Here is a 13,906-nt window from a genome sequence, read left to right as displayed (position 1 = left end):
GTACTGTTGAAGTCCCGTTCCAAGCAATGTAGTAGCAGTGAACACTGATACAGCGGAGATACAGATATGTTGAAGCGAACGTAAAGGATTATGTGCTACGTTTGTACCGCAGGTGCAGTCGTTAGACGCGTAGATATATAGCCGCCCTCAGTCATCTACAACAGCGTGCGGAGTGCATCACCGCCCGCGGGTACTATACTAAAGAGTCATGTGGTCCTTGGAAAGAGAAGATTCCAAACTTTCATTTGAATGTAACATCTTTCACTCCCATCACTGTTTCAAAAGTTACAGCCTAGGAGGCGGAATTTATTGATCACACCTCGTATTATTTTGAGGATACATAGAGCGGTGATATCTATTTGAAACTGAAATATCTTAATTATGTTTTTGCAAACTTTAACTTCAAAAGGGCTTCTAAAAAAAAAAAGCTGACTTTTTTTTTTTTCTTTTTTTTATAAAATTAAAAAGTTGCACACAACCTTTTGGTTAGATACTGGGACTCTCCACTTCACGGGGAGCAGATTAAACTATCATACCGTGCTCCTTATAAAAAAGAATTTGTATGTTTAGGTGTTTGTACCAAAAACACTTTCCGTGTATGGGCCATCGATTGCATGTAAATGGCACCCCGGTGATGTTGCAGTTCCTGCCACATTTTAACCAGCAGAACACGCACATTAAACGTTCAGGATTTTGTAATGGCACGAAAACGACTTCCAAGTGTGACCTACATAATTTTGCATTGATGGTAAATGTAGCTTGTGTAGTAAACTTCCTGTCCCCGCTACACCTTGCAAACAATCTTTTTGGAACACCTCGTATTTGGGTGCTTCGCGTTTAGGATCTTGTGATGACATAAAAAAGACTCGGGAAGTGTGATCGACATAATTTCACATTATTTTAAGTGTAATTTGTATGTTAAATGTTTTGTGGAACTTGCAAAGCGAGATCTACTTAAATTAGTGTGGATTGTTTGTACATGGCACTTGTGCAGCAAATTTCTTACGCCCGCTTCGTCTTGTAAAGATGTTTCCAGAACACCCTGTTTGTAGGTGCCTCACGTTTGATATTCCGTAATGACATAGAAAAACTTTCGAGCGAGATCTACATATATTCGCGTAGATTGTCGACGTAACACTCGCAGCAAATTTTTTGCACCCACATTCACTTGCGAGGATCTTTTTGGGAGACCCCATATATGGGTTCCTTGTGTCTGAGGTTCTGTAATAGGCTCGTTCAATTCACCTGCTCCTCCTGCATTGATGCAAAACAGTGTAGGGCAGTGTATTTTCGGTATGTGTAGAGATATGACTGTAAGTAGACTGTCCACACTTTTCTGCGCCGGTGCAGGAGGTGCAAGTAAATCGGACAAGCCTAATGACAAAAAAAAAAAATCATGAGCCATTCCACTCTGTGAAGGTTGATGACCAGCAAAGCTGTTTAGCACACGACACTGACACTCCCTGAGGAGCTGAAGGAAACTAGACACCCGCGACGAGACCGCCACCCGGCGGAAAGTAGACACCCGCGACGGGACCGCCACCCTGGGAGAGCAGAAGGAAAGGAAACCAGGCACGCAAGTGCTTGGAACGACGACAAAAAGAGGGCGGTGCGTGCGTAGACATGGCCGACGCAGGTCGCACAGCGGCAAATCCTTGAGAAACCTTTATTATCTACCTGAGAGTCTACTGATCTTGAAAAGGGTGCCTATTGATAACTGTTCTACTAATAGACCTATTGCTAAATTACCCAAGCATCAAGGAGAATGCAGGGAATGGTGTTCCACGCGCCGCGCGTGCCAGCGTCTGCAGCAGTGACTGTTTTAAAGCAAAAGCCTAAAACAAATGGCATCTTTCACGCGCGTTCATGAAGAGTGTATAGTGGTTATTTACTTCTAATCTTTTATACGGGGAAGGCGTGCTCATGCTGCAGTGCGAGCGTAAAGTTTTTAGTCACTGCACAGGAAAAATCCTTGTGACCCTAGCCATAAACAGCTTCACTGTAAAATAACTGCCGAATGAGATCTACATAAATTTGCATAAATTATAAATGGAACTTTAACAGCAAATTTTCTGCACCCACTTTCACTTGCAAAGATCATTTCCGAAGACCCTGTACATGGGTGCCTTGTGTCTGAGGTTTTGTAATAGGCTCCAGGGGCGTAGCCAGAAAATACATTCGGGGTGTGTTTCAAGGTGCTGGTGCAATCACACACACAATAAAAAAAGAAAAAAGAAATACTTGTATATATATATAACAAAGTAAAATTTCGGAGGGACTTTTCACACCTGAACAACCTGACACCTGAACCCCTTAGACTGAAGAGAATCTTTTTGGGACATCCTTTCTGCGACCACCGCGCCAGCGGGTACCGTCGGTCGGGGGCGATGTTGACGCTGAGAAGGGCCTCTCGGTGCTGTTCCCGTTCCAGCACGACCCGTCGCACCTGTTCCTACAGCAGTCGATGGTGCGGACGTCCAACGCCTCCCTCACGACCCCCGTGGTGTCGGTCACAGCACCCGGGATGTCTGCCATGGCCGCCTATCCGTCCTCCCTGGCCGCTGGCTTCCCCCCGAGTGAGTGCCCCACTGAGTGAATGTTACGGCGTTCCCGCCCATGCATCAAAAGTTGTTCCAAAGTGGTAGAGGTCGTCCTAGAGGTCGTCCTCGACGTCGTCCTTGACACTGTCCTTAACGTCGTCTTGGATGTGTGCGCGGCATATTACAACCACTTCATCACCGTACCATTTCCTTTCCTAATTGTTTTCATTAACGGTGTTCCTGTAAAGCTATCGCGTTTCATCGCGCTTGGTCAAATGAATGTGCGTGTAATTTTTAGATGTTGTAAACACACCAGCTGGAGACACGTTGCAGGCACCATTGTGTGGCAAACTTGCTCTAAGACAAAATATGATGAAGTCTTTGGCGTAACGGCAAAATCAATGGCTGGCATCAGACGTCCCGGAGCATAATGCTATTGCTGCTTTTGTACGCACCGTTGTCCTGAATGTTCTAGATGAGAATGCACAACGTGTGTGAGCGCGAGTAGTTATTTTGTAAAATATGAAATAAATTACTTTATAAATTAGTTGTTCCCAGATTTTTTTTTTTCCGTAGAAGACGGGGAACACTGTTTGCAAATCAAACTTCATTGAATTTCGTCAAAAGTTTGAACGTTTGGCGAACCGGACGAATCTCGAGATTTGGCAAAAAGTTTGCGACATCCCCTTCCTGCAACGACTGGCTCCACCACAGAGGTTTCGTGGTTCTGAAGGCGGGTTGTGAAGGCCGCATTCTCTCCGTGTTCCAGACGACTTCCCCCTCAACCCTGAGCTGGGCCTGTCTGGCTTCAACTCGCCGGGGTTGATGCACAGCTGGTCGACACAGGGGCCCCTGGCCACAGCAGTGCCTTCGGGGGCACTCCAGTCGCACTCCAGGTGAGAGCAGGGCACGTCTGTGAACCCATAAACTCCTAATCGTCACCGGTCAGCAGATACATCCGCCACACATCAGACGCTACTGGCGCCTAATGTGCGATGTCGCACAATAGATGCTACGGATTTCTCTGTTGCACATTAAACATTATTGGTGTCTAATGTGCAACGTCACATTCGACACTACAGATACATATATTGTACATTAGACACTCGTGGTGCCTAATGTGCGACGTTGTACATTAGATGCTATGGGTACATCCATCGCACATTAGACACTATTGGTGCCTAATGTACGACGTCGCACAATAGATGCTACAGATACATCCATCACACATTAGGCATTATTGGTGTCTAATGTGCGACGTCGCACAATAGATGCTATGGGTACATCCATCGCACATTAGACACTTGGTGCCTAATGTGTAACGTCGCACAATAGGTGCTACGGATACATCCGTCACACATTAGACTTTATTGGTGTCTAATGTGCGCCATCCCACAATAGATGCTACGGATACATCTGTTGCACATTAAACATTATTCTTGCCTAATGTGCAACGTCACATTCGACTTTACAGATACATAGGTCGCACATTAGACACTCTTGGTGCCCAATGTGCGACGTTGTACATTAGATGCTACGGATACGCTTCCACAGATTAGATGTTATTGGTGTCTAATGTGCGACGTTACACATTAGCTACTATTGGTGCCTAAAGTTCAGAATTGCACATTAGATGCTATTGGTGCCTAATGTGCGACGTCCCGCATTAGACGCTATAGACACATCCATTGAACGTTAGATGCTATTATTGCTAATTTGCAATGTCATATTTATCGCACATTAGATGCTATTTGGCGCCTGATGTGCGACGTCATACATTAGACGCTACAGATATATCCATCGCACATTAGACGCTATTGGTGCCTAATCTGCAAAGTCACAAACGAGGCACTACAGATGCATTAGTTTACTATCAGACACTATTGGTGCCTAATGTGCGACGTCGCACACTGGCCGCTACAGATGCATCTGTCGTGCATCAGACGTTATTGGCGGGGAGATGAACTACGGGGATGCTTTGTCCAGCTTGTTTTCTATAGAGCTTGGTGTTTACCCAAAAAAGTCCTGCACATTTAATTACTCTCAGCCAAATGCGAGGCACAGACTGCGGCAAGTGCTGAGTTAGCGTTCGGATCGAACTCGTGTTCAATTGGCGCCTCAGTGATTGAACACGAACCTCAGCCGAACACCGAAACAGTGTTCGGCTACGTCAGCAAAATGCTGCTCCAGAAATGCAATATATACTTTTTTTTTATAATTGTGTTGTTTTTGTGGGTGCACCTCCCTGCCGGTCTCATCTTGTGAGTGACTGAAGACACATTGACAAGTTCAGTGGCTCTCTTCAGACTTTGCACACTCTTAAATTCGTAATCATATAAGCTCTACTGTTCCAGTTGCGTCAGCGGTCTACCCTTCATGGCTTTTGACACAGAACGTTTTTCAGATCCCTGAAACAAGTGTAACAGAGCGCCACGGAAAACTGTCACAAAACGTGTGACACAAATTTCATGGGAAACAACAAAAAAACATAACTGAGAAGAAAGATAAAAATCTTTTACGTCTCCCAATGTGAATTGAATCCACCCCCAGATTTCGGTCTGGACGCTCATGCCCCGAGCCAAAAGGGGAGACTTGTTAACTAGTAGTTCGTACTTTGCTACATCAAAAGCGGGAAGCGAATGGGTATCCGCGTGACCATGTCGCGTGTCACGCAAGAGATTCAAGAGAGTCGTGAGAGAGCGGGGAGGCGAGCAAAACCGATGCATTCTGTGTGTGCGGAGTTTATCTGTAGGATTGAGGTAAATTGAGCATTTAGATAGAATTTTGTTTGACCGTTCTGAATGACAGTCGTTCACTCTGCAAGAGGAGAGGTAGATAATACATATCTGCCGTAATATCCCAAAAGATGCCCCACCCCACCCCTGAAAGATAACCAGCCCCTATTTTTGGCATGATTTGCTATTTTTATTTTGTAAAACAAAATCTAAAAAAAAAAATCATTTTATAAAGTTTTTTTTAATGCACATTGAAAGTTAGCCCACTGCTTATTTTCACCTGATTTTCCTTCGATTTTAAACGGGTTACCTCTACGGATATTACGGTAAGTTAGCGTGTAAGGCCTTTTGCCTAGTAGGACCGCTTTCTAGCAAAGACTGACAAAACCAGGATATGAATATAGGGAAGCAAGATTGAAGTAGGCACATAATGCCGGTACAATAAGATATGTTAAACACTGATGAATATAAAGATAGATTTAGCGAAACTAAGTTGAAGTCCTCGACTTGTTATACCGGTGCAGGCTTTGAAGGCACTGAATTTGTGAAGATCCTGTCATAGCGGTAAGATTTTCTCAGAGAGATACAAACAGCAGTTCTACTGTACACTGCTCAACACAGTTAACGCTAGCGGAATATCAATGTGTTTTCGGACCTTGCCCGAACAGGGTATTAACAAACGCCGTACCTTGCCACCTACAGTGGTGCCCCGCATGAGTCCGTAATTCCATCACACCAGAGTAGTCATCGACATTACTTAAAATGGCAGGCTAAAACACGTAGGTAGGAAACAAGCGCAGGCCGGACATCCGAGAGGGACGGCCCGCTATCCTCCATCTGTCACTAACTGTAGTTTTAACTGCGCCCTCTCGGTTGCGAGAACTAGGCAGGGAGGAACTGTGGCAATTGCTTGTTTGCGTCATGTTGTGCAACGCTGATGCAAGCGAAACTGGACCAAACTCTCTCTGTCGTCCCGTTTGCGCAGTGGCAGCCCAGGTGTCCTGGGCTCTCACCTGTCCCTAGGAAGCGCCACGCCCCCCCAGGCCTCCTCCCCGCTCCCCATCCGGATCAAGAGCGAGCCCATCTCCCCGCCGCGGGGAGACTCCTCCCTCCACGGGGGCGGAGCCTCGTCGGGGGGCCGCCCACCGTCGGCCCACCTCTCGCCCCCCGGACAGCCCCCCCTGACTCCCTCGACGTCTTCCTCGCCGGACCCCTCGGGCGACTACGACGGCGCCAAGCGCCCCCGGCTCTCCGCCGACGGTTGGCCGACGTAAGGCCGGCCCCTGGCCGACGGAAGGCCGACCTCCAACTCGGCTGTGGTGCCCCGCCTCCCCGTTTTGTCAACCTCCCTTTCTCCGAGGAGAGAGAAAGAAAAAATACGACACCGAGTGTGCCGCGCGTGCGTTTTCCGTGGGGGTCGTTCTCCTCTCCGTGCGTGTGTCATTGCGTGTTTGTGTATCTTGACTCTTTTTTTGTTTCCTTTCACCACCACCCGCTCCTGCAAACAGTTCTCCTCGTTTCCGACTCTCGTCGCCGTCTTCTCTCTCGCCATCCGACGCCGGCGTACCTCGTCCAAATGGTTGGGGCCGTCGCAACTTCGATGCCGGCCACCCGCTTCGGCGATTTGTTTCTTGCGCGGAGCGGCGACTGGCGCTGCCGTACTTTACACGGCAAGGGCACCCGTAAACTATCGCGGGAAAGAGTCCGTAAAAATGTGCCCGCGTTTTTCACGGAAAGGCTCCCGTAAGTGGAGTGCGTTCATGTACAGTCATAGCGCTTTGGTTTCCTCCCACTTTGCATTCGCTTTTGCCCCCTTTCCCCTCAAGGAGAAAGGGGGGTGTTCGAAGAAAGGTCAGAGAGGTCACAGCTCCCGCGATGAATGCCACCTTTGGGACGTTGCAGAAACGTTTTCACCGTAGCGTCGCCGCGGCTGTAAATATGATGAAGTAGATGGCAGCACTCGTCCCCCTCACTTCGACTAAACGGCGATAGTGGACGGCTGCACAACGCAGGCAGCGGCCTCGGGGAAAGAGGGTAGCGGAGGAAAGGACTTCGAAAGGAGTCGGCGAGGGCGTTTTCTTTGGTCTCCAGACGAGACGCAGCGGACAGGACGAAACAAAAGCGTCGACAACAATCGTTGCGCAGCTTCCTGTGCGATTTTCTTGCCCCTCTGCCTTCAGCTCGTCGGGCCCTTCCCGGACATTTTTTTCTCGGGAGCAGATACGTCGTCGATTTCTGTCGAAACGACACGTGGCGAGAGGTGGACGTGGTTCCGAGCTGCCGCACGTAGAGACTCCGCCGGCGTTCAGTCGCGCCGAGGAGTGTAGTCTTAAAACACTCGAGACGGGGGGAAAAAAAAAAAGAAGCCGTGTAGAGCGAGACGCGTAGCGAGCACGTGTGTTATCCCGCCTCCTCCCCCCCCCCCTCCCCGAAAACGTGGGAAAGCCTTCGCCACTACCAGCCAGCTGACCAAGACGGCGGGAAACATTTGTAGGGAAGAGCGCAGCACGTCGTGAATTTTCTGGCATACCAAAGTTAGTTGTTGTTGTTGTTGTTGTTGTTGCAGGAAGAGCCACACCTCGTTCCTCTCCCGGACCCGGCCTCCCCCTCCCCCAGTTTCCGCACCCCCGACCGATCGGGGGAGCTTTGTCGGAGGAAATTGGGGAGGGGGTGGGGCGGGAGGGGAGGGGGGAGCCGCACCACGTGGCACAAACCCCAGCCGGCTTTCTAGGGCGCGCAGAGCAAAAGAGAAGCAGTTGAGACGACACGCCATATTTTTGGTAATTCCGCTAGCCGTAAAGCACTTACACCGCGAGCCTTGTTCTCCTCTCTTACCTCCCGTTTCCTTCTTTCCCTTTCACGCCGCCCTCCTCCTCCCCCCTTCCCCCCCCCCCCCATCCCCACTTTGCAAAAAATGCACGTGTCGTGTGTGTTTTAAAAAAAAAACAAAGTGCATGTGTTTCTAGTGATTGTAGTGCTCGTGTGCCTTTTTGACCGCAGATACACAACATGCGGCGTCGAGAAAGATACGATACCAAGAGGAGAAGGGGAAAGGAGAAAAGAAAAAAGCGCATATTTCCCGCTGCGGCGTCGCCGCCAGCGCGCACCACTGGCGATCATGCGTCGAGGTCTCAGTACTATTATTATTATAATTATTATTATTATTATTATTATTATTATTATTATACACGCTGCATATAAATATATATACACATATATATATTTCATACTTGAAAGCACATGCTCATCCCTGTTTTTCTTCCTCGCCCCTCTTCCCTGCACGTCCTGAAAGAGCCGACAATTTTTTTTACGAGTGTCCGGTTGACCTGTCGACGTTTTCGGACGACAGCCAGCGCCTCTCAGCTGAAGGCGGGAGATGGCGTGAGAGAGGCCACTTGAAATTCGTTTCAACAGGCTCGCATTTGTCTTTTTCCCCCGCGCGTCGTCATAGTCGTCTGTGTTTTCCGTTGCGTGTCTTCCTCTCGCGGAATATGGACTTTTGCGTTTCTCGCCGTTCCGGTTTTCGTTCTGCCCGCAAGCCCCTGCTGCTTGCCGACGAACGAAGATGCAGAAACGTCAGTTGCCGCGTTTCTATTGGGTCGCAGAGCGTTTCATTCTTCTTCCGCCTTGCATCTTTCACTCTGGACGTCGAAATCGTTGGGAGAAAAGGACAAACGACGCAGGTTTCGTCGCAATCTTGTCGACGACTTTTTGATTGGCATTCTTTCGACGACAGCCGACAATGTTTCGCGGACGATCGTGTCGGGGCACAGCTTTTAAAGAAAAGAAGCGCGATACACACACATGCAAAGAACACATCCTCACTTCCACACGCCATCAAGCGACGACGATGCCTTAACGAGAGAGTTGAAAGAAAGATGACAATGTAGACACTGTACGAAAAGAGAAAAAAAAAGAAAAAAAAAAAAGATCCCACATTGTTTGTTGTAGTTGTTAAAGTCGAACTGTTCAGAGGAACCAAGCCACACCGTAGAGTTGTAGACAGTAGATTTTTTTCCTTGGACTGTTGTTTGCTTTTCCCGCCTTACGAAACGTTGAAACATCTATGTTGCGGACATCTGCGACGACCGAAGCGAAACAGCGGCACATTTCTGCGAGGCCTACGAAAAAGACACTTCAAAACAAATTCTCCTTCTTTATTTTTGTTTATAGGATTAGAAATTCGAAGGAAAAAAAGGCAAAATAAGCCGTCGAAGTTACGGAGGGACTTTTTCCGCGACTCTTTTATTTATTATGTCTTTTTAACAAAAAAAAAAGGCGTAGACTTTTTATAGGAATGCACACGGCGTCGAAGAGGCTGGCATGATTGTCGTGTTCACGAGTAATTTCGTTTTTTGTCTGGCGAGCTTTTTTCCCCCTATCTTGTCATGGAAGAGTTTTTAAAGCGTGTTTGTTGCAATCTGCCACCAGGGCAGGAAGTCTGGAACGCGCAGCAGTTTGTGTGAATATTTCCTTGCCCGAGTTTTGTAATCTATTGAGATGAGTTTAATATATTGCAGTGCAAGTTTTTTTTCCTCCTTTCTTTTGGTTGTCTATAATGTGTTTTCTATTTTTTGTTTCCTTCCAACACCCATTGTAATTTTTTTTTTCCCCATTCTTCTGATATTATATTTCGTCTTCTGTTGTTTCTTTTTTAGTGTAAAGATACATCCCTTCATGCCCCTCGTTCCCCCTTCACATATAATATATTACATTTTTTAAGTGTGTATAATAAATGCAAAAAAATGACTCTATGAATGTTACGCATATTATATATATACATATGTTTAAAGCAACAAAAAGGGGGCGAAGAGACGCGCGATAGCGTGGGGGGTTTTGCAAGGCCCCGCCTTCGCCGAAGAGGAATTTTTGAACGTGCAAAACGCTGTGCCATGCAGACATAGAGGCGTTGCTGAATTCGTTCTCGCATAGCAGTATTGAGAGTTTGTTTCCGCTTAATATTGTGCTTTTCTCTGTTTCAGTTTTTTGTGTGTGTGTGCCAAAGTTTCTTCAATATTTTTTTTTTTCTTTGCGAAAAGAAGGATGCATTGCGCAGAGACTTTGCTTTTCCCTTTTGACCTCTTTCATCTCGTTCGTCGAAGGACTTTCGGTCGCCGAGAAAGCCGTTTTTGCACGGCGGAAGTTCACGGAAACGACTTTTTCCCTTTTATTTCTTTCCCGCCCCCTTAGCTTTTTGCGAATGATGCTGGTCATCACCTTACCGTCTGCCCTTTTAAAGTCGGAAGGTGCGCCGAACACGGGACAAACATGTCGTAGTCCAAGAGCCCTTAAAAAGAAAAGATCCGTGCATGTGCAATACGGTTGTACACTGTAGCAGAATCAAAACCGAACCCTGGGAAGCCAGAAAAACTATACAGGGCTGTTCTTCTTGCCAATCAAAAGACCCCTCCAACGTGCAATAGCTGCGTGCATACTTCGGGGAAAAACGCTACTTACAAATCTTTCGGCGAGAAACGTGAACTTGTAATGTGCGCTTGTACTTGAAGGAGGCCGTGCTTCTTGGAAGACTGCGGGTTTGATTGGTCGTACGACGAGCCTCTACGATCGGCCCCAGCTTGAGTTTAAGAAACCGGGAACCGGATTTCTGAAATTAGTTTTCCACAACGGCCGAGGTTACAAGTGTTCTCTGCGATGACGCGGCAGTCACTATCACGCGCGTGGCTACGAAAGGAACGTTGCCGTCTTTTGGGGAGAGAAACTCATGCCAGCCTCTTCCCCTCGAGAATGTTTTTTGTGACACCTCGTTCTCTGTTTTTCTTTTTTTTTTTACCCCCTTCTTTCCCCACAGAGGCCAGATCGCGCACACTGTGTTGGTTGTTACATAGATTGCTCTCAGTGTGTCTGTTTGACTGATGGACAGACCAACACCCAACAAAAGAAGTAAGAAAGAGAAAAAAAGATTACACTTCACACGAAGCAGATCGTTGTGTACTATTTTTATCTGCCTGTGAAAAAAAAAAAAAAAAACGAGAAGAAATAAATGCGGTTCATTCATGGCATCTCGTCATGTCTTGTTTTCTCGCGTGCCCCAAAAAGTTCTGTTGTCGGTGCAAGTGACAAAGACGGTGACAAGGTATATATAGTTGCGCTTCTTTACAGTATAGTTGCTCTGCACCGGTAACTACTGCTTTTAGTTATGCATAGTGCAAACCAGAGTTCGTAAGATGTCAAAACTTGCTCTCGCTTTGTGCCCTAGTAGTATTTCAGAGCTTGCCCGTGCCCAATTATTACTTCACTTGTTGCCATCAGTGGGCTTGTCTGCTGTTCTGTGTTGAATCTACACCGGCGATATCTGCAATTGCCCCTGAAGCTGTTCTTAAGCCAGCCATTCACCCATCTCGCCCACATCATGTGACCCGACTACTTTGGTTAAGAACAGTTGTATGACAGGAGTGACAGCCAATTAGTTTTGTCTGCGAGTTGTATCTTGCTGCAGTCAGCTTTTGTGAAAAAATGAGAACATCAATAAGTTCCAAATGCTTCTTTACAGGCGTAGAAACTCGTTTTCGAGAGAGGGGTGAAGTGGCCTTTTATTGAATACCCCTCCATGAAACACCACCCAGCTTAGCGAGCGATCCCCTGGTTTAGCCTGTCAGATTTGTCTCCCCGCTAAAATGTTCGATGAACTAACCACAACACTTAAAATCGGCGTTCTTGAACTGTGGTCTGCGGACTCCAAGGGTCTGCGGCGATGTTGGTGGAGTCCCACTCTCATTTGGAGATTGATCTGCTGGATACAGGTAAGGCACTGAAGGGGCTCAAAATCGTCGGATCGAATGTCTTTGCAGCTACAGTAGAGTTCTTACGAATTGCAGTGCGCTCTTGCTGGCATATGAGTACATTTTCACTACAGATTTTCTTGGAGAACATGCCGCATAGCCATTTTCGCTTTCCACTGGGAATTGATGATTTCAATAGTTCCCGGCTTACAGCGACGAATGTTCCTCTGTGTATGTAACTTGTTTATTCAAACCATACAATAAAAACTGCAATTCTTTGCACATTCAATGCGCGTTGCGCATTGAACGTTTTTGTTATATGAACATGTTCGGGTGGCACTCGGTTGGTCGAACAACATTTTAGCGAACGCTGACTTTTCATTGAAAGACACTTTAGCAAATGTAGGCTGCCGCAAAATGGGGTTTACGGGTGGGCCAGTTGGGTGTACATTTTTGTAATGAGCCGCCATAGACCGTCGCCCCGAAGCAGTGTGAGTAAAATAGCGCCCCAGGTATTCGCTAAAACGTTGATTCGCTTACATGACCGGTTGCTGTTTGCTAAAACATCATTCGCTCATGTGATATGGACTAAACACGTTCAGTGGGGTCCAAAAATGACCCCCAAGATTATTGGGGGTGGGGATTTTGCTGCAAAGTGTGAAGAGCCACTCAAAATTAATTTTTTATGAAACAGCATTGAAAAAAGTGACGACGCAAACTTTTGTTGAACCTGAGATACAAACTTCTGCATCGTTCCGTCGTGCCGAAAACGGCATTGTGCAAATTTTAAGAAAATCGTTGTCAAACCTAAAAAGCCATTGGATTTTTTTTTTTCTCCTTTGGGATTTAAAGTCAATGATTGAAATTAATATATTGTACTCTAGCCGTATTGCACCAAGATAAAATAACATTAATTTTTTTACACCAACGCTTAACAACATGTAGCAAACCATGAAATCCCGAGATAGCCCACCTAACATCAAGAGCCAGGGCCGGATTATGAGATTTCCGGGCCCTGGGCTAATGCTGCCATACAGATGCACAAACAAGAAGGGACCCTTAGCAACTCAGCCACCGTAAAACATTTTCTGTTGTTAAGCCAAATATTGTGGCTTCAAAACACATAAGTGCCACCCAGAAAGTACAGTCGTTCAGTATAATCCCCTCCATCAAAATATTGGTTTTTAACGACCTGAAAAAAAGAAAGCAAAGCCAATCAACCGCAAGTTCAGAAGTGATTTTGCCTGGCTCCTCAAGCATGTATTAGTGCGTGACGACACCTCTGGACTGGCACTTGATTGGCTGTGGAGGCCCCTAGCCTTCCGTTGTGGTTCAACACGAGATGAAGCGAAGTATGGTTGGCGCTGGAAAAAGTAAATTGACCCTGTAGAGGAAAAGCCCTTTGAAGAAGCCAACGAGAGGCAACTGTCCCAGGCCAAATTGATTTACGACCAAAGTGGTTGTTTGACACGCCAGCAACAACACAAGAAGAAGCGAAAAATGCCTCTTTTCTGGGGGCCTTCTGTTAACCTACAAGGGAGAAAGGGCTACCCGAACGAGGGCCCCCCCACGGTCCCGCCCTGAGAGCCAAGCGAAAACCTCCCTCCAGTTTCTTCAGGCGTGGCCCTGGGCTCCAGCCTTTTTAGCCCCTCCCTTAAAGGGAAGCTACGGAGCTTCTCGGAAAAAATGAGTTAGAAGTGAATTCTAGTGTATTTTTACCCCATGAACCCGAATACCCAAATCATTTGCTGCGTAAGTATTGTTAAACGCGAGAAAAACGCGAAAGACAGTCGCTGTCCATGACGTCATCGACGGCTCTTTTGGCTGCCCAAGGCTAGGGGGGCGGGGCTTCAGCTATATTTTGAAATTGCTCTTGTAACTCTCCGGCGCG

At 47.0% G+C, this 13,906-nt stretch overlaps 1 protein-coding gene and 1 pseudogene across 7 annotated transcripts in view; one reads left to right on the top strand and one right to left on the bottom strand.

The window, feature by feature from the left end:
• Window positions 1-11,295, top strand: part of LOC120844244 (myocyte-specific enhancer factor 2) — a 155,318-nt gene extending 144,023 nt beyond the window's left edge. For 4 of the 7 annotated variants that reach the window (XM_040502934.2, XM_040502932.2, XM_040215906.3 and 1 more), the window contains 3 exons: window positions 2,432-2,576; window positions 3,310-3,436; window positions 6,261-11,295. In XM_040502934.2, coding sequence (XP_040358868.1) covers window positions 2,432-2,576; window positions 3,310-3,436; window positions 6,261-6,549 — 561 coding nt within the window. In that variant the 3' untranslated portion in view covers window positions 6,550-11,295. Of the gene's footprint in view, window positions 1-2,404; window positions 2,577-3,309; window positions 3,437-6,260 lie in introns of all 7 variants that reach the window. The other 3 variants (XM_040215902.3, XM_042288857.1, XM_040215901.3) reach the window with 1 other exon arrangement.
• Window positions 8,133-8,851, bottom strand: LOC8024619 (annotated as a pseudogene).
• Window positions 11,296-13,906: the final 2,611 nt, after the last annotated feature.

This window comes from Ixodes scapularis, unplaced genomic scaffold, assembly GCF_016920785.2.
Source record: "Ixodes scapularis isolate PalLabHiFi unplaced genomic scaffold, ASM1692078v2 PGA_scaffold11__112_contigs__length_91849675, whole genome shotgun sequence".
Taxonomy (NCBI): domain Eukaryota; kingdom Metazoa; phylum Arthropoda; class Arachnida; order Ixodida; family Ixodidae; genus Ixodes; species Ixodes scapularis.
The sequence above is the reverse complement of the archived record's forward strand: the minus strand, read 5'-3'. Positions and strand labels throughout refer to the sequence as shown.